The sequence below is a fragment of the Epinephelus fuscoguttatus genome, linkage group LG13 (assembly GCF_011397635.1).
Source record: "Epinephelus fuscoguttatus linkage group LG13, E.fuscoguttatus.final_Chr_v1".
Classification (NCBI taxonomy): Eukaryota; Metazoa; Chordata; class Actinopteri; order Perciformes; family Serranidae; genus Epinephelus; species Epinephelus fuscoguttatus.
Genome location: NC_064764.1, coordinates 24,758,476 through 24,778,597, shown reverse-complemented (window position 1 = coordinate 24,778,597; position 20,122 = coordinate 24,758,476). Strand labels below are relative to the sequence as shown.

At 40.8% G+C, this 20,122-nt stretch overlaps 1 protein-coding gene across 4 annotated transcripts; it reads right to left on the bottom strand.

Moving 5' to 3' along the window:
• Positions 1-104: 104 nt before the first annotated feature.
• mospd2 (motile sperm domain containing 2) lies at positions 105-20,035 on the bottom strand. 4 transcript variants are annotated; one of them, XM_049593682.1, is made up of 16 exons: positions 19,757-20,035; positions 19,601-19,658; positions 19,013-19,168; positions 17,684-17,770; positions 17,348-17,502; positions 15,964-16,024; positions 15,793-15,831; positions 15,554-15,678; positions 14,793-14,966; positions 10,325-10,443; positions 6,121-6,214; positions 4,250-4,346; positions 3,550-3,670; positions 3,284-3,386; positions 1,506-1,562; positions 105-677 (listed from the first exon to the last, which is right to left on the bottom strand). In XM_049593682.1, exons 1-16 carry the CDS (start codon positions 19,787-19,789, stop codon positions 522-524), a joined length of 1,635 nt encoding a protein of 544 aa, XP_049449639.1. In that variant the 5' UTR covers positions 19,790-20,035; the 3' UTR covers positions 105-521. The 4 variants fall into 4 exon arrangements, with proteins under 4 accessions (XP_049449639.1, XP_049449640.1, XP_049449641.1 ...); XM_049593683.1 differs by having other exon boundaries at positions 105-674; XM_049593684.1 differs by lacking the exon at positions 1,506-1,562.
• Between the last annotated feature and the right edge of the window lie 87 nt (positions 20,036-20,122).

The following is a 20,122-nucleotide window of genomic DNA, read 5'->3' as shown; positions in this document are numbered from 1 at the left end:
TGACCCAAACATCTACAGCTCAGGATAAAGGAGAGTGTGTGGATGCTCTTAGTAAATGTTCTGACAAAAGTAAAAGTGTTATAATGCTGAATAAAAAGAGATAGTTTGACAAAAGAAGGTTTATTTCATAATTTTTAGATTTATATAATATAAAAAATTGTACATTAGGATCACAAAAATAACTACTTCTTCCTACATATTGTGTCTTTCGCAATAAATACACTTTTTTTCTCCATGATCGGTCTTAAAAAATACATTAATGATTCCATGTCACATTGTTAAAAGTGTCTCTGTTGTATTACCTCTCAAGTGCTTGAAAAGAGACGAGTACAATCTCTTCATATAGTTACTCCACAACAACTCGCATGTCCCTAAGGTCAGCCCTCCTCCCCTCCATGACAGCAGCCCGAGGGAAGGAGAGAGCTCAGGACGACCGTCCCCCAGGTAGTCAACTGTGGCCCCCGCTGGAACCGTCTGTGCGTCTGTGGTCGACAGATGCGGGCGGAGGGAGCCGTGGCAGGTCAGGATGGCTGCTGGGAAGTGCCCAGCAGGTAGAGACACAGGAGGTTCAGCACCACGAGGACCAGCACCAACCCGATGAGAACCTTCTGCACCCACAGACACGTGTTCATCTTCTGCTCCAACCGAGCATTGCAGGTCATCACTCGCATGAGCTGCTGAGATAAAAACGGGTTCACTGACCTGGTTTATCTAACACCCTCGGAATTAAAGTCATGGAAACAAATCAGGCAGGAGACGTACGGTAAATTAAGGGAATAGTGTGAAATGCGCTTATTTGGTTTGTTGCCAAGAGTTAGATGAGAAGGTTGATAGCACTCTCATATCTGTGTGATAAGTATGGAGCTGGAGCAGGGAGGCAATTAGCTTAACATGAAGACTGGAGGCTTAAGGTTATCTGTATAGGGGAAACAAACAGCCTAGTCTTCTACACACTTAAGAAATACGCATGCCTGCACCTCTAAAAGCAAATTATCAACGTGAAGTATTTCATTTGTTTAAATTACACTTAAACAGAAAGGCAAACATGACAACCTGTGGTTTTAGAGGAAGCTAAGTGCTATAACTAGATCCTGCTGTACAAAGGGCCAGTGCGGTGACTTCCTAGAGTCTTGTGTCACCGTGAGGTTGTGAGGTAATCAGAGGAGAGGCTACACACTCTCTTTTATGGTCATTTTATTTGGGTAACTGTGTGGACTAAACAAACGAGATACAACGTGTAAATTAGTGAGTGTTACAGGTGCTGGAAAGCATATTTTTTAACATTCGATAGAGCCAGGCAAACTGTTTCCCCCCCATTTCCAGTTTTTCTGCTAAGCAAGGCTGCCTCCCTATTCCAGCTCCAAAGTTATCACACAGGTCTGAAAGCGGTGCAGGAAAGCAAATAATAACCAAAATGTTGAACTTTAAGAAGCTAATAAACCAGATACCCAGTTTATGCATCTACAACCTAAACAACCCACACTCAACCTACAAGTTATACTTACTGATGTGCAGTTAAAGTTATCATCCAGTGCCTGGGTGTGGGAGGATTTTGGAGCATACTGTACAAATACAAACTAGAATTACCACCTCGTGGTTGTGTACCTCCACCAGTCAGTCAAGTTGCAGTTTATATCCATGTCTATCCAGACTCAAATGTAGCCATGACAGTAGACAATAGACAATACTTCAAATATGGATGTTGTTGAATAGTAACGATGTATGAAGTATGAAGCCAAAGATTAAGGCCTTTGCACACTGAGTCCGTTTTGGATGTGTTTTTTAATCTGTCATCTAAAAAAGAAAAATCATTACGCGCAGAAACTTGCACACTGATTCCGATGCGTTTTACTGCTCTATTTGTTGTGAAAATTCGCAATTCGAGACAAACTTAAAAGACGCATTTCCTCATTTGCCTCTCTCCACTGGAGTTATCTATCCGGGTGTCACCACTCCCTCCTCGTCCCTCCTTGTCACATGCTCTTCCTTGTCATCATCATCATCCACCTGAATAATTACTATCTAACTGTTTAAAGTGAGCTGTCTGAGTTATGGAATTATTCTGTGCGTCCTATTCCTCTGTCTCGTTGCGGTTGTGTCCCGCCGCCACATGCCCTTCACTGATTCTTGGTCAAACATTTCTAAAGGCTCTGACAGATGCTAAAAACGCAGAAAATCAAACTTGTTCCAAAAATTTTTTGACGAAAGTTTTGGACTCAGTGTGCAAACGTGATTGACACAACGTGAGGTCGTACTTTCTTTTTTTTTTTTTTTTTTTTTAGATGTGCGACAATTTCGGACAAAAAAAAACACAGACTCAGTGTACAAAGGCCTTTAGTGTCACCAAATCATTATCTGACCAAGTGTCTTCCCTGTTGTTTCTGAATTATGAAGTTGAATAATGGTAAGAAAACATTAGGATGTCACAGTGAGGTTGACCTTTCACCTTTTGGATACACAATGTCATCACTTCATCATTTTATCCTATTAGAAATTTGGGTGAAATGTTGTCATTATTCGCATATGAATTCTTAAGTTGTGGCCAAAAACGCGTTTTGTGAGGTGATGGTGACTTTGACTTTTGACAATTAAAATCTGATCAGTTCATCCTTGAGTCCATGTGGACATTTGTGCCAAATTTGAGGAAATTCTCTCAAGGTTATCCAGTTCACGGACGGACGGACAACCCGAATACATAATGCCTTCGACCATGGCTGTCGCAGGAGTGGAGGCATAAAAAACACTGATAACATCTTTGTTTCAAATTTTAGGGCCCTTAATCTTAAAGACAGTGGTTCCAAACTGGTGGGTCGTGGTCCAAAAGTGGGTCACGGGTCCATTCTGAATGGACTAGAAGTGACTCTAACGTGTCAAGTTTTGTACAAAACACACTTTACTTTGAAGTACAGTGAATTTTCAGCACAGAGCTTACATACTGAAGTGCTGTTTCCTGCTGTAGAGTGAGTGAATAACGGACAGCTACTTGACAGAAACAGCAAACTAGCTCGACTACATGGCCAAACACAAGTATGGTGCTGAATATATTAAACTGCGTGGACCCTGAACTAATGACTAAGGAGAAATCTGGATCCCTGTGGCTGGACAGTTGGGAACCACTGTTTTAAGAGTCAAAGTAATATTGAACTGTCATGGTTTTAAAACAGTGATGGCAATATACAAAATCTAAATTGCTGGCCATAAGTATCTGAATGAACAAATACACTGTAACTGAAGAATAGTGTGTATTGCAGAGGAACAGGGCTGCTCTTCCACCAGAACTCACCACTGTGCTTAATTCCTGCTGCCCGCTGCTTCCTGTCTCCACAGGGCTGTCTCTGAGAGGATTCACTGTTGGTTTAGCGCTCTCCAGAACATGACAGCGCAATCTGTGGGAAAGTCACAAACTAATGAGCGGAGGCCATCAGGGTGATATGCAGCCGGCAAGTCTCCTGTAAAAGAGGACTGTGTGGCAACAGACGATCACCGAGAGTGTACAAATTCTTTCACATATTTACTGACATGTCTCAATAAGCAGTACAAGATGCCTACCTGTGTTCCATGACCTTGGTTTTCGGGACTTCTTTCCAGAACTGCGCGAGTTCTTGTGATCCAGCATTTTCCATCTCAGCAGCCATGACCAAAAATCTGTCCTGTGGAGAGGCTTGAGAACCTGCACAGAAACAGTCAGGGCAACAATAAACCAAGACTTTAACGCAAGACGATATAATTAGGGAAAAAAAAAACAGAAACAGAAAGGGTTTGTTTTTTTCAGTAAACGTGAGAGAAGAATTAAAATTGCTGTTTAAATCAATAACAAAACCAAGGTAGCTGACTGACTTGGCTCAGAAATAGAAACAGAGGGGCCTTGTTAAAATTCACTGCTGAAAAGACAGTATTGGAAAAAAAACAACACAGAAACACCACAGCATAAAAGCAAGAAAAAAACCCCACAGCCCAGAAATAGGTAGTGCGGATTCCTCTGAGTTATTTGCAGCACATCGTAACCTACAGCTGACATTTCAGTGCTTGAAGGCCATAAAATGTTTTAACTCGCACGGCGCTGTCAGCTGTCTGATGGTTTGTTTTGGAGAGATGATTCTTTTATCACTTTTGAAATATGTATGTCAGGAAAAGAAAAGTGGCTGCTGGCACTTTGGAAAGGTAAAAGACCGGACCATTTGATTATTCTGAAGTTCAGCATTCGGATACATCTGTGAGTGGAGTGGAGTGCGGAGCTAAAGTGCAGTACCTCCATGTAAAGACACCACTATATCCACTGAAGCTCCTGGTTCACAGCTGCTGCTGCTGGGCTTCACTCTGTACTTCTCAGGTGCTGTGGTCCGTACCTGTGGAGACACCAGAGGCACTTTTAATAATAAATAATATTTGTTGTTCTTCTTGAAGGGTAGGCAGGTTTTTGCGTTACTGGGCAAAAGTCCCATATTTACAGCATGTTGTAATCTAAGTGGTCTAAAAGAAAACCGGACGCATGCATCTCCTCATGGCTCTGTTATCAGGCTTTAGAAAATTTAGTCCCTGAAGGGAGACTCTGGACAATTACAGGTCATTTCGGAAAGAGCACATTCCTGTTGGCTGTTCTATAAATGCAGATGCACATGCACGCCCCTTTAGATGGTAAAAGCCTTCTATGGCGGAAAATCATGTGGAAAACCGCCCACACTGCAAAGGAACTCAAAAAAGGAAAATGGACAAATCCAAAAAGACAGTCTAAAAGAGAGTCTGACAATAAATACAATGACAGACATGCCAATATCGCCAAAGTGTTTCAGAAAGGGAACAAAATGTTGTTAGTAGTTAAGAATTCTGCTAACTGTAGCCAAATGCTCACAGCTACAGCTGAATCCAATCATGTTTATTTAGCTAGCCTGAGCCTCAAATCACAGTTTATAATCTCAAAGGGCTTTACAGGCCCACAAGGTTGCAAGGCAAACAGGACAGTCATCTTCTAAGGATGCTTTCAGACCTAGAGTTTGCTTGCTTTGGTCAGAATCAGGGACCAATTTTGTTATAAAGTTGCCTAGAGTCCGCATTTACAAGCGGACCAGATCAAATGTCTTGCACGTGAACGCTGCTCTTGATTGGTCAGAATTTCCATGTGGGAAAAATCCAGGAAGTAAACCAAACGTTGAAGAAGAGTACACTTGCAAGATAAATGTGACACTTTCTAATGTCACAATGGAGGGACAACTACACAGGTTGATTTTAGCGCTGGTCATCGTGGACTTTATTGCTGTCATTGTTCATTTTAGTTAAACCATACAGTTTGAAAACGAGGCGCGGCTCCAACTAGAAAACAATGTTTTGATGCATTGGATGTGCTGAATGTGCATATTAAGGCAGTACAGGAGGAGGTGCACATTAATAATTCCCCAGGACTGTAACATGCTCATGTTTAACCCAAACAATGTGTCATGTGACTGCAGTTGGGTTGGATCGAGGTTCGGAACACGTTCTCACCACAAATGAACCGCACCAGAGTTTGTTTGCAACTAGTCCGAGACTACCTCTTCAAGAAGGTCTTAGTCCGGTTGTTTTGGTGCACAAGTGTGATTGCACCTGCCCAAACGAACCACACTTAGGGGGCAAACAAACTTGAGTTTGATTGAACCGAACCAAACAGGGCAGCTGTGAAAGCACCCAAGAATTAGTGCTATATAACATCAGGAATCTGGGTCACAATTATTATCTGGATGACTGAAATGGGAGATGGAAACTTTGACTTTTTTTTTTTTCTTTTCCAGAAAACTACCTACCCCAGCTTTAATTAAATAAATTCTAAGTCCATGAAATGTCAGAAAATTCCCATATGTGCTGTGGGAAATTTCACAGTAACACATGATAGAAAAAAGCAGGAAATTCCAACATTTGAGAAACTGGGACCACTTAATTTTTGTCATTTTTTTTCTTAGCAAATTACTTCAATAACTTATCACTTGAGAAAATGTTAATATTCTGTTGATCAACAAACAGATTTATCGGTCTAATCTAATAATTTTTTTAGCCTCAATTCATTATAGCAGCATAAAGCAGTTGTACTGTCAGCTCATGCTGTGTCCACAAACTTAAGCACACAACTTAGCACTGAGCTGTTCCTCTCACCTTGAAGGCCACTTGATTTTTGGTAACATTGCTCAGGATAATGAGGCTCTTTTTCTCCGTCTCTCCAGAGCCAAAACTGAGCTCCTCTGCGGGGCTGGAGGGAGAGAATAAAAACACACATTGTGAGACAGGAGCTACATTACGGTGCAAAGTAGAGACTATAAAGAGTCTATTTGTGCACTTCAGTGGAGATACAACTGCTACATGCAGACAGGTGTTCCCATTTGCTTCACAAAATGCTTTGTTGTTTCTTTCTTAGGTGTCTTATTAATAGAGACTGGGCTGCTACTATTTCTCTACCTCGCTGTCTGTGTGGTATGATTATCTGAGGACTTGTAGCTTGTCCTGCTACACATCACTTTAATTGTCTGCTTCAGCGAGTCTTTCCTTAAGGATGTTGTAGAGGCAGTATTTTACAGCCAAAAATAAAACTAAAGTATACTTTAAAATACAGAATTTACATCAAGCTTGTTTACATTATCACAACCATCTGTTTTATTTTTCACTTTAACCAATGTTTTGTCAAAGCAACCCTATACATGGCAGCAAGACAAGATAAATAATAATGAAAGACCTGCCTTAACGGCCTTAACCGTTAAGCTGGTAATGTTCTTTTGTGCTGCACATGCCCATACATATCTGCAATAAATCATAAAACAACAAACCGACCGACACACAATTAATACCAGTAGGTGAGCAACCTGTTTGCCCGGTTAATAATCCAGCTTTGGCCCCAGCAGAGATAACATGCTGTGGTTTGCAGCTCACAGGAGAGATTCTTCCACAGCTCCTGACTGCACTTCTTTAAACCTTTCTCAAAGCCTCTGACTTATTGCTTATTCTTGACCCATATGGATCTCTCAGGCTTTCAGTTGGCTTAAAAGGCCACATCTGGGTGCTCTTACATGGAATTAAATGGTGTAATTATCAGGTTTAAAGACCATCAGTTTACCATCAATAAAAAAAAAAACTTTTTTACTGCAAAAATGGATGTTTATTTATCAAAGGAATAAATAAGGTCTTTGGAAAAATATCAGAAATATTTCTTTTTCTGTCTCAGTGATTAAAGGGGTGTGTCGCTGTGTGTGTTTGATTGACAGCAGCTCGCAGGCTGAGCCCAAGCAGGGGAATGAGAGACAAAGTAAATTAAAGATCATCTTGCGACGGGATCGTTCCAGCTGTGATACAGCTATTCGCAACTTAAAACAAATGGGGGTCAGGGGCGTAAAATTTGGGGGACAATGGTCCCTTCCCTACTTCTGGCCTTCTACTTCTGGACCCCTTTGCTTGAACCACACCCATCTTCAAACTATGCCTTCATTTTGATTTCAACTACACGCCTGTAAAGTCCCTTGAATGTATCTTATACAGTTGTGATGCTATTGTGATGAAAACATCTGCAGTAGTTCCTGCTACAAAATAGTTATCTCCAGGACCACAATTTGCACGATGACACAGACACACAGACACAAAGACACACACACACGGTGAAAACAATACCAGCTGTGGCAATGCTGTCGCACCTAGTAAAAAACCTGGGCTGTACCATACAAGTCATGAGCAGACAGTGTAAGGAGTATTTAAGAGTAAGGACCACACCAACATTTATGGTATAATGTAAGTGACATTTGAAGATGCGTTTACATGTCCTTTAATGCACTAAAACAGACAAGCTAATGTTCATCTGGTGGCTCGATTAATATGCTAAGATGCTCAACAAGACGTGTTCAAGATTGTAAATTAGACAAGAAGGAGACCTTAGACGAATCTGTGGCTTTTGTACTGTGTGGCAGGATGTTGTCTGGCATTTAGTCAGTGTGACCGTCTGCCCATGATGGAACACTGACATTACTGCTTCATGCAAATACTGTTTTCAAATGAAGTGATTTGATAAGCTGTATGGAAATAAGTTGTCCATCCATGTAGCTGGAGAACGAACTGTGTTACGACAAATTAATGCAAAAAAGAAAAAAGGGCCGCCATCATGACACCATCAAATATCAAATGTCTCCCTTTTGGTTTTTGATTTTGTCTCAAAGGAGAGCAAATAAAAGAGAGCAGATGAGTATATTGTAGCAGAAACATGCAATACAATTTTAGCACTTTTAAGCAGGGTAGAGCTCTGATCATGCATCAAAGCTGTGAAATTTAGAGCCAATGCAAATCTGTAGCCTAAAATCTGGGGATGAGGCACTTTGCCTCTCTCTCTCTGACACTCCTTGTTGGTTGTTGGCACTCAATAGCTTCTTCTAAGCAAGTTTGCAACAGTCTAACTTGGCTATAAATAGTATGTGATTTGATGGATTCAGCCTCAGTGAACACTTTTTGCACTGGGGACTTTAACTTTGCCAAGACGAAACAAGCAAATGGATTATAATATCTGCCTCAAATGTATAAAGCTTCTCACTGATGCAGCTTGGCTACGTTTCATGGACTAAAACTGCAAAGAACAAAGGTATTTTTTTTTTCCTTTTCAAGTCTTCGTGTGTTCTTTTCCTCAGTAAAACAGCTGTAGAGTCTGGCGCTTGCTCGCGCTCAGAGTGAGTCTTCGGGCTCTGGAAACCTTTGGCAAACACAAGATCAAAGCCCCCTACTCCCTTCTAAAGCCCCCAGCCTCGAATTAAGGCTAACACAGCTCAGAAACATAATTGCGTTTAAGGCTCATTTAAATCTGTTTATCACTATAATTCACAGCCCGGAGCTGTCAAAATCCTCACATCAAAGCCATTACCCTTTAAAAAAACAGAATTCAACGGACATTATTCATGAAAACGAGGAGCAATATCATGCAGTGTGTGAATGCACTGCTAAGTATTTACCCAAGAACCAACCGCATCATGTGACTGCTCTACTCCTTTGCAACACGCCACTTTTGAAGTCGACACCCCCTTTGCAATTCAATGAACATCCAATTAAAACATATGATGTGTTTAACGACATGTGCAAGGGGGGACGTGTGCTCCTTTCTTTAGGGTTAATTGATCATTGGCCAGTGTCTCAGTGTGAACAATTGATTGGCAGCATCCTTAATTCCTGCCCAGATCAATCGGGCTATAAAGGTACAAACACGTCAATAATAACTTCAGGCTTTGAGCTGAAACGTGAAGAGACGATTTCTGTCAATATGTACAAGGCAATTAAAATTCATGACTCCTCAATAAACTCTCTGTTGCCAGTTAACGTCAAGCTTAAACTAATGCAGTGTAATACAAAAGCCCTGCAGTAAATAAATACTGCTTATTATTATTATCCTCTTTTGTTTGTTTTATCTAGGTGTAGCTAATAAATTGGCATCTGAGTGTACATATATTCAGAGAGGGAGGAGTGTCAGCCACAGTGCAACACCTGAACAAGCTTTGGGGTTTGCTCAAAGGGGCCTGGCAGAAATCTTGGGAACAGATGATGGAGTAATGTGTTGTAACTGCAGTGCAGGGAAGCTGCAATGTGTGAACACACAACCCCAGATGGGTAAAGGTGCAGCCAGGAGAACAGGATTGAAGGCTTTCACACCTGTTTGTTTCAGTGAAAACAGATCGAACTCTGGTGTAGAGATGGGATGAGGTGTGATTTTATGGCGGCTCTCAATTAAAAAAAAAAAAAAAACACTTAAAATGAGTTGACCATAGGGAATTTCCCTCATTGGGAATATTGTGTCAGAAAACAGAGTAAAATGGCTGTGGCATTTAGTTTCACCACCAGAAGTTGTGCACTGCACCACACCAGACCAATACACGCTCTCACTGGTGGGTGACGTAATGCGAGCTTGACCATTTTGACACAGGAAACAATGTGCTGGCCGGCTGATAACACACCATCTCAGCTGTTAAACAGTAAGCTGTTTCTAAAAACATTTTAGGTGAGACACAGGCTACACAGTAACAGATTCTTGGTTCATATTTGATCAGTACTAGAGGGGCAGCTCTCTCTCTCTCAATTCGCTTCTATAGTGTTTGTGTCCGTGGCGGCGGGCATACAGAAAAGCGGAAGTGCAGTCTGTAGTTTGAGCTGGCAGATGAGCTGGGAGATCTTGGCGCTGGTAAAATGGAGTGAGGGTTACCACAGTTCATTTACAAATACTACTCACATGGTTGCTGATTGAAAATCGGCAAAGTATCCATATAAGTGTGTATAAAACCCCTGTAATGTGACTATGAATAGCTCAAAGTGAAGTGCAGGCTAGTGACAAGATGAGCAAACAGCCTACCTAACATCTAGCAAAGGGCCTTTGAAGGTGGTCAATGGCTTCCTGGCCCCTTTGGTCCTGGTGCTTGTTTCTCCTTTATCATTGTCCTCTGCCCTCAAACTGTCTTCCAGGAAATTCACCTGAAACAACAAAGAGCGCTTAATTAGAAAAGAGACTCGGAATACTGATAATGTAATCGCGTGACCCTTATCTGGCCCCTTCCATGAAAATAAAATGTTTGACCCTTGCCCTTCAAGCAGAGAAAGCTATCAGTTAATGAAGCGCTTGACAGTCGTCTGTAATGATTAATAAGTGGTTATTGTGAAATAAGGGTGAAGTGTTACGTCATCAAAATATGGCGCCTTTTCCAGAGAAACCCCATGAAAACTCCTGACCTTTGCTCCTGGTAGACTCATAAACTCATGACTTGTTTGGACGAAACAAAGAACCTTTAACAAAAATAGTTCAATCAGACCAAAAGTCATATCACTCATACGTGGATACTTTCACTTCAGCAAAACATCAATTAACTTTGACCCAAATCATCCACAAAAAGACCATATGACCATAAAACAGCTGACAGCGTAAAAATTGTGAAACACTGGCATGAGCGCTATGAATAAACTAAGTGGTTAGGGAAATGGATGCTTTCACTGTGCTGTTGGCACAACATGTTGTGCAAAACAGATGGGAGAGGGAGCACATCATGGGAGGACGAGGGGAGGGGAGGGGGCAAAGGTGAGCGGACTCTGCATGTGATGGGAACATTTGTGACTCAGAGGGGAAGTGCATCCTTTGCTGTGATAAGCAACACAGCATGTCATCTTAATTTAAAAGCTGACTGTCATGCAACTGCCACAATGAAGACATCAGGAGATAATCAGCTGCTGATGAAATGTCTCTATTTATTTGTCATTTTTAAAGAGCAAGCTTAACACAATTAGGTAATAATGCGTGTAAAAAAAAAAAAAAAAGTAAAACATCCTCCAATTTTTAATTAAAAAGGAAACATTGAAATAGCAGGCTGTGTCGTACAGATATTATAATTAAAATTACAGTGTTCTGGTGCAGCTTTGGCCATATCTGTAAGGCCCATGGAAACAAATTCCATTATAGATTGACAAAAAAAAGCAAAATAAGTGGCAATTTATTTTGAGAAACAAATTAATTAAAAAAACAAACACTTATACCATTATAGTCCATTACAAAGAGTTAAAATTGACCATGAAAAAATACATCTTAAATTAGTTCAAATTCAAAATTTCTACAAATTGTGTTTAAGATTCGAAATGCAAAGACATTATCCTAAGCTGAAAGCTTCGTGAAATGCTAATGAGGAGTGTCTACTGGTTATACAGTACATATTAAGGAAGAAAATGCGTGAAGATAAGCACTCTCCAGATTCACAGAGCTGGTAAAAGATAATGTAAGAGGACAAGGCACACATGGCTTTGCTAAAAACCTGCCTCAAAGGCAAGCATGGTTAAATGTTAGTGCTGAGTGTTAGTGACTTGGTCTACTGTAGCTTAGCAGTATTAATATTAGTATTATCTGTACGTTCTGACCTCAGGTTAGGTCATGTTGTTCACTGGGAGTAGTGATTGTGCTTTTCATGCTCTTTGAGCTGATCCTACAGTGAAACATGAGTGTCTTGCTTGGTTGAGTGTTCACATGTCGTTGTGCAAAAGGCAGGCTGAGCTTCATTTAGCCTGTTTCCCTTCATAACAAAAGTCAGAAAATTTGCGGTTTTCAAACAATGCAATACAATTTAGGGGGGGGGGGGGGGGGTTGGATTGAAAAGTGAGGTCCGGGGCGGGGTGAGGGGTCGAGATGACAGCGGGTTGACCGTGAGGGAGGTGCGCTCACAACCATTCGAGTCACGTGAGAACACCTGCCTTCCCAGCCAGTAGAAATCGTCTGGACTCTGAGCTCCTTGTGTGGGTGTGATCCTACACTGTCTTACCACCTCCAGCCCTTGTTTCAAAACAGAGAGAGTGACAATTAGCTTTCCCGAAGCCATTCGAGTTATCAGTGCAGTGCTGCCGGGAACGCAGCGGAATTCAGGATGCGATGGGTGGTGGCAGTGGCGGTGGCGGTGGAAGGGGGAGAGTCTCTTGTTTATTTAGACAAGATGGATCAGAAGCAGTGCTGTGGAATGCATTCAGATGGGCTTGAAGAGCTGACAGGCTGGTATATTAACACAGTGCTACGAGTATAGACACAGCAGAGTACCAGAAATAATATTCATAATGCCTGATGAAACTGGAGACAGTAGACACTGCTAAGTAACCTGTTATAACAATTAATTTCAATTTCTCTTGAGCATATTAACCTCACACTTCAAGTACCTAACCTTAGCTTCCTCTGTATACTGTGTTTGTTTGAGATGCTTTTGATTTATTTTCGGCAAACATTAAACAATAATTTCCGTCAGGTCTGTGCAGGTGGTCTTATTACCTTGAAAACACGACAGCCTTGAATGAACAAGCTTCTAACCAAAGGGAAGGGTTTGTAAGGTTTCCAGACAGACAGCATAAGAACATGTATACCTTTACACATACTCACATATCACATGAATAACCAGCAGGATTAACTCTAATCGCTACAGTTCACCCTTTTAAGACAAATTTAAGATCTACTATTATAACCCTCTGAGACTGTTCAATTGCAGTCAGGCATATTCAAACACTTAAATCATAGCATACTGTCCATACAGTGTCAGTGCAGAATGGTTGTGCAACTAGTTTCTCAGGCTAACCTGAAAAATATCTTCCTCTTTCCCACAGAGCTGACTCAAGTGTTTTGATATCTTGTCTGTCACCTCAGAGGAAAGGAGTGCTTGTTCAACAGTTACTTGGTTTTGTATCTGGAAATGAAACTAAATCAGTTATGCCTTCATAAGGAGCTACGCACATTTTCTCTGGAGTCATGCATGCCCGAGTGTAAGGTGATTCTATTAACAAACATTAACAAACTTCAAACTTGTGCCTGTAGATTACTGCTGAAGCAAACGCTTGACTGATTTGCATATCGCTGCTTCGCAAATCTAAATCTGTTGTGCATGACCAATGTGGTGTTTATTAACAATGGGTGCACTGTTTGTTTATTGGGGCTTAGGAGGCTCATGGGAGTAGCTGTGGGGTGACGTGGCACCTCTCCAGCAGATACAGTTTGTGTCCTATAGGCAGCCGGCTACAAAAACCCTCAACAGCTGCTATAAACTACAGCAACGTCACATCAAATGTGGGTTAACCCCAAATCTGCTGCTCCCTGACTGTGACAGCAAAACAGCATAAAATATCTGTAAACAACAGCTGTAACACTCAATAACAACAAAGCAAAAAGAATAAATAACCATGGTTGGAAACAACATGCAGCAATATAATGCCAATGCACGACTTTCTGCGAGTCTTCAATAGGCATTTCCTGCTGCAGAGCTTTTCCTGGGATGACCCCCTTAATGCCCTCCATCTATTTCCACGCAGGCTTTCTTTGCATGCCGCTACCCAGAAAGGAAGCTAAATAGATTACGAGGGCTGGATTGTCCTGTGGGGAGTGAGCAGAATATGTAACATAAGCTGCAATCCTGACTGCAAGTGGGTGAAATTTGGTGACACCAGAGTGAGAGGGAGGTTGACAGCGGCTGCAGACACATTTAAGATAAGGCCTGTGGGGAGTTTCAGAGATGGCGGGGCACGCTGGGGCTGTGTGTTGCTGTTGGGCGAGAATAGGAATCTCACCGCAGCAGGGGAGGGCTTAAGTAGCTGACTTGACATCCTCTGTGGACCGTATGAGGGGAGGAGAGGATGAGAGAAGCAGAGCGCTGGCTGTGATGCATGGGCTTTGTTGGCAGGATTTAATTGCAGCCAGAGACATTAGGAGTCACCTTCACACAGACAATGAGCAAGAGCTTAACGTCTTCCAAATCAGGGCATTACTTGCCACTTAATTCACAGCTGTCTCCACAGAGCGGTCTGATTACATGCTGTAATCTTGGGCTCAATTTATAGAAAGTGAGGGAAAGACGAAACAGGAAGAATCTCCGACCATAGGGCATCTAATTAGAGCAGGAGCAAAATATCACACTTATAAGAGATGGACACCACTGCCTGAAACGCCAGAATCAGAATTAATCATGACTCAATCACACATCAGATCGGCTACACTGATAACAACAGAAACAATGCTCCTGATATACTAGTATAAGCACAATTTAATCACATTCATTTTCCAATTTTATTCAAGAATATAACACCTACTCATCCACATTCACATAGACAATGAGATCAATTAAACAATGCCCGCTGACTTGTGTGTCCTGCCAAAGTGGAGACTTACGCAACACACAAAGAGCAGCCCTGCTTCATATTGTAGAGAAATTAAAAAGGAGTACAAGGGTGAAGATATTTTTAATTTAAGGTCTCTTAAGCACTTCTTCATTCTGCAAAGAACTGATAATAATTAGATATAAACTTGAAAGAAAATGTACCTTTTTGGGCTTTGCCACAACCTCAGAGTTGAAGCTGGACTCGAGGGTATCTTTGCCCTCTATTTCACCCTCTTTGCTCTCAGTCTCATCCTCGCTAACAATCGGTCCATTTTCACAGAGGGGTGTTTGGAAGTCGTCATCAGGAAGAGGCGGGTAGCTGTACTTGAAGGGGTCCTGCAATGTAGCCAGATAAGTTAAATCACTACACGCATGGTTTTAAAGTGTGTACATTGTCAAGTTAAATTAAAGTGGTCATGCTGAATGTCCTTGATAAGTACAGAAAGTCTCATGACTTGCATATGAATGAGCATTATGGCATGTGGAAGGGAAGTTCCGTTAAGTGATCAAACGGATGTTAATTATTTACTGAGGTTAGATTTCAGTGTCAACAGTGAGCTCACAAAACTACTTAACATTCTGTCAGAGTATGGAGAGCATCTACAACCATAAAAATGTGCACTACGAATAAAACGATACTTGAGATTCCAGTGTTGCACAAACACCACTCAAGGTAACAAATACATCTCTTAAAATGGTTCATATTTAGAATTTGTTCTGATTAATGCACAATATAAAGGCAGGGCCGGGCAATATGGAGAAAATCAAATATCACGGTATTTTTAGAAATGCAGCCTTTAAAAGCAGGAAAAGACAACACACATGATATTATCATATTCAATCTAAGACGATATCTAATGTCATATCACAGGCTAAGTTGTAAATGTTAAATGCAACACACACAGAAGGACATAATAGCATACCGTTCCACCCATGTGAGATGGCAGGTACTCGGGGTCTATGAATCCCTGGATCTCAGATCTGGATGCAAACTTGAGCTTGCTGATTGCCTCGGGACCCAACCATGATTTCACGATCTTCCAAGCAGCTGAGACACAGAGACATGTTTATGCTCAAGATTACAGAATCAGGCATCATTTCTAACGGACACTAAAATGACAAGTTTGTTTGGACTGCTAAGATAAAGGACGCTCATTCTCACCATTCATGATCCAAGGCATATCCACGATGATCATTTTGGCTGGAATGACAGAAAAGGACAAAGCTTGTCTATTAGAATTGGGTTTGACTTGAAAGTAGCTTAAAATCACATTTAATGGGTGAATGTAACATATATGAACAAACATGGGTAGATATTTGTTTTGTCACTTACATAAAAACTTCGGATAATAAACTTTGAAGCAATTAATGATGTACTTCACAAACTCCATGTCCTGAAACACAGAGTGGGAAAAAAACAAGGATTTAAAAAGTGAAACCACGTACAAGGCTTCAACTATAAAAAGATGTTGCATGGATTTTCAATAAGGAGAACTGTTTGTACAGTCTTAATTGCCTCTTGATCTAAAGTGACCCACTTAAGAGGAAATGAAAACGTACTAGCTCTTGTGATGACCTGCTCAATTCCTCTTAAATACTACATATGAGACAGACTTGAGTAAATCACGTCAAGTGTTTGAATTTTGTTATGAACCATTTGCAAAATATATAACCTGCTGTTATATGCTGTTTTATCACCATTTGATTGCATAGCCTATATCTAACAACTTAATTATTTCAAGGAGACAATCTTCCTAAAAAAACACATAAAGAGAGAGACAGTTAAGATAAATGGCTTAGACTTAAATGCATTTTCTCCACTTAAATAATAAAGGGCTTCTGATTCAATAGATAATCTTACCTACACTTAAGATAGTGCTACAAAATCTAATCATGGCTAACAAATTAAATACATATGATAAATCTTATCTATACACCACACATCCAGGTGAAAGGTTCTGCCACACTTTAAAATCATTCTTTAAGTGAATATGATTAATGTTCCCCTTACTTTTTTATGTTAATCATCAGGCAAACAACCAATATGTCAATATATACAGCCCCTATACCCTGGCTGGGCTCCATAATTGGCTAGAAGCCTCATTGCTATGCAGGAGACTCACTCCCAAGCCTTAATGAGATCGTACTGGCTACCCTTGCTCCAGCACCTACTGTGGTTCAACAAGGCTCAACAGGGCTGCTTTCCAAACTGATCTTCTAATCTACTCATTGCATTTTTTTAGGTTGCACAGCTATTTATCCTTTTCTGCCGTGCCTGCGCTGGTTTATTTGTCTTTAATTGAGCCATTTCTCCAGGAGAGAGCCCAGCCGATGAAATACACCTCCCCGACAGAGAGCTCTATCAAGGAGCTAACGCCTGCGACACAGTGAGTCGACGGATTAGACAGTCCACTCGAATTGACCAACGGGATTTAAAGGTTACTTTAATCTCCGAAGTGTAAAACCATTAAAGAGCATCAGTCCCTGCAAGACCACAGCTCAAACAGCAAGAAAAATGAGGATACTCCACAGCATTTCAATGACAGTCACAGGAAGGAAATGGTCTTTTTAAAATATAACAGTGAATCTCATTTTGTAGGGAGGGAGAGAAATGCAATATATATGCTTTGTCTTGGAGACCTGGAAGCAAAATTAAAGACAAATGACAAAGAATAAAAAAACAGTTACTCATATTATCACTAAAACTCTGGACTTACTATATTGCTGAGGCCAGACTCTGTCATGTCAAACACAACAGTGAGCGGCATCCCAGGCTCTTTCTTCGCATACCGCTCAAGCCAGAAGGCAACATACTTCTTCTTGTCGATGATTGTTTTTGCATCCTTGACGTGGAGCTTTACTTTGAACCAGACTAAAAACAGTAAACGGAGATCAAAAATTATTCATTAAAATTTTAGCAGTTTCGTATTTGTGTAGAATATCAGTGATGGGAGCACACTTATTTGAACAGATATTATCTTGTCTGACAATTAAAGAAAGGCTAAGTAGGAAGTGTTTACTGTAAGTAGGTCTGTAATAAAGCATGTACATACAGAGCTTGTTGCCCTCTTTGTCGTAGCCGTGGAGGTAGACAGCACCAGTCTCGAACATCCATTTGGGAATGGTGCTCTCAGTGAGATCTGAAACATGCCAGCAAACACACATTTCATTATGAAATAAAAATACTGGCTATAAAGAACATGGCATTGAAGTCAAAGGTGGCTTGTGAGCTTCCTTTTTGAGACTATTAGAAATCTGAATTTAACTAATTAAAGACAGCATCAAATACTTAAATTAGACTTTTTAAAAAAAAAAAAAAAAAATTGTCGTAATCTTTGAATTTTCTTCATGTCTGAGCAACACTCAGCGAAGTCATCGTGTTGCATTCTTGCAGATCAGTCATCACAGGCACAAAATATAACTAAAATTGGTCAACACCTGTATATAAAATTGTATAAAACATTCATGTAGGTGGCCCAGGACTGGACAGTTTCCTTTCCTGTTTAGAGGAAGTCTTTTGCTAAAAATTATTAAATAGTTCTTGAGAATTTCTTGAGGATCCTAGCTTCCCTATAACCTGAAACAGCTTGAGTTGACAAAAATAATTTACTTGTCATCTTCCCTTTTCAATAGCGTGATAAAATACTGACAGTGTTTAGCCTGTGTGATACAGCCCCAGATGCCCCTGGATACTAATGACATGAATAAATCAGATTTCTCAAAACCAACTGCTTGACAAATTGAATTTGCTGGATTAAAGCCTCACAAACAACAACTCTGAGAAATTCCTCAGCAAACATAACGAGAGGGGATTGTTCTCGGGGGTAGCCTATGCATGGCTTTATGGGTGCTTAACACACAATGCCACTCTGTCTGGATTCATCCCAGGGCAAGCACAAAGACAACCACTGATGTGTCGCAAGCCTGTAAACATCTAAATATGGCAATGTCAATATTTCTGCTTTTAGATAGGACTGGACATTGAATTTCAGTGCTCAATTTCGGCACAGATCAAACTCTGCCTGCAGCCAACAGTCATTAAAAACTGCCCAAAACATGGCATTTAAAGACTGCTCTGATTAACCGTCTTGTTTAATCTGATGATGTAGTTGTTGATTTAAAAATCAAATATTTGCCAACACATTAGACTACTTTATTTAGGCAAAGCTCATGGACAACTACATCTGTTTTGACATCATTTGACATTTGAGAAAGAGGAAAAGAGGGTTTTGTAAATAAATAAAAATGCGCTCAACTTTATTAAAAGTAAGAAACAGAGGGAAAATTTACGGACCCAAACTTGCACTACTATCAGAAAGGATGCCTACTTTTAAGTGACACTGCACACTCCATATTAAAAACCACTCAGCATGATTTCTTACCATTCAAACCATATTCTTTTCTCCACTGAAGACTTTCATCAATCATTTTCAAGGTGTCATCGATAACATAAAGTCTCCACTGCAGGTAGCCCTCCACCAGAGCATCATCTTTCTCAAGTCTTTCAACATCTCTGGAGTCATATTTATCTGTTGAGTCTGTAAACACAACACAAAGGCTCGGATCACATGACAGTCCAAATTTAAAGAAGTCAAGCACAAAGTTTCACTTTCAACCACACTGACTTTTCTATTATTGGAAGCTGATAAAGTCATATATTAGCATACTGTACTGTAACTGAGGCCATAACGTCATAGCAAAGGGCTGTAATAGTCAAAACTGCACGCTACATGTGGCAACACAGAGCTAACGTTAGCTAGGTTAGTTATCTGTTGGAGCTTATCTGGGCTCTGTGCAAATAGGTCATGATGTTATCAACATGTCAAAGTAAGGCAACAGCTGACTCGTGCAGTTAACCTACAATAATTAAGTTTCTGAAGCTGGCAATGCCCTCAAAGTCATTCAAAAACAAAGCAAAGTGACTTGTCATGGTGCAGGTTAATTCCAGCTTCTTCATAACAAACTGTTACCTTGGAGCAACTCATTCTTGAATCTCTGCCTCGTCTCCTCAATTTTCCTCTCAATGTCCTGTCAAAACAGAGTTCGTTCATGTTAAACACGTCTCAGGTTTCAACAAATTGAGTCTTAAAATAGCTGAAATATGCTCTAACGGTAGTTCACGATACCTGCTCTCCTTCGTGTTGTTCAAGTTCAGCCATATTCAACCGTCCCCGGGTTTCCGTCTCTCTGATAGTTCCTCGTTGAGCTAGCTAGTCAAGCTAACGTTCAGTGAAGTGAATCAGTGCGAAGTGAGAAACTGGCGTCCCGTCGTTGCCATTTTGGCTCCAGCCGTGGCCACACCTCTTCGCTGTGTTGTTTGTTTGACCGGAAAAGAGCGGAGGGGGTGTTCAACTATATTCAAGATCACACGAAAGGCGTCTAGCTAATCAGTTATACGGTTGATTCGTTCAAATAACACAGCGAGCTAAGCGCTAGCTCAATATCGCTGCTGTTTGCCAACTCTTACCCACAATGCACCTGGGCTGACAGGA

Bases quoted from the DNA above. Each gene is read 5' to 3' on its own strand.
- mospd2 (XM_049593682.1), bottom strand. From the start codon at position 19,789: ATGGCTGAACTTGAACAACACGAAGGAGAGCAG. The intron at 16,025-17,347 runs GTAAGTCCAGAG...TCTGTGTTTCAG, and splicing joins AGTCTGGCCTCAGCAATATA to GACATGGAGTTTGTGAAGTA. The intron at 678-1,505 runs GTAAGTATAACT...TTTTTATCTCAG, and splicing joins ATAACTTTAACTGCACATCA to CAGCTCATGCGAGTGATGAC.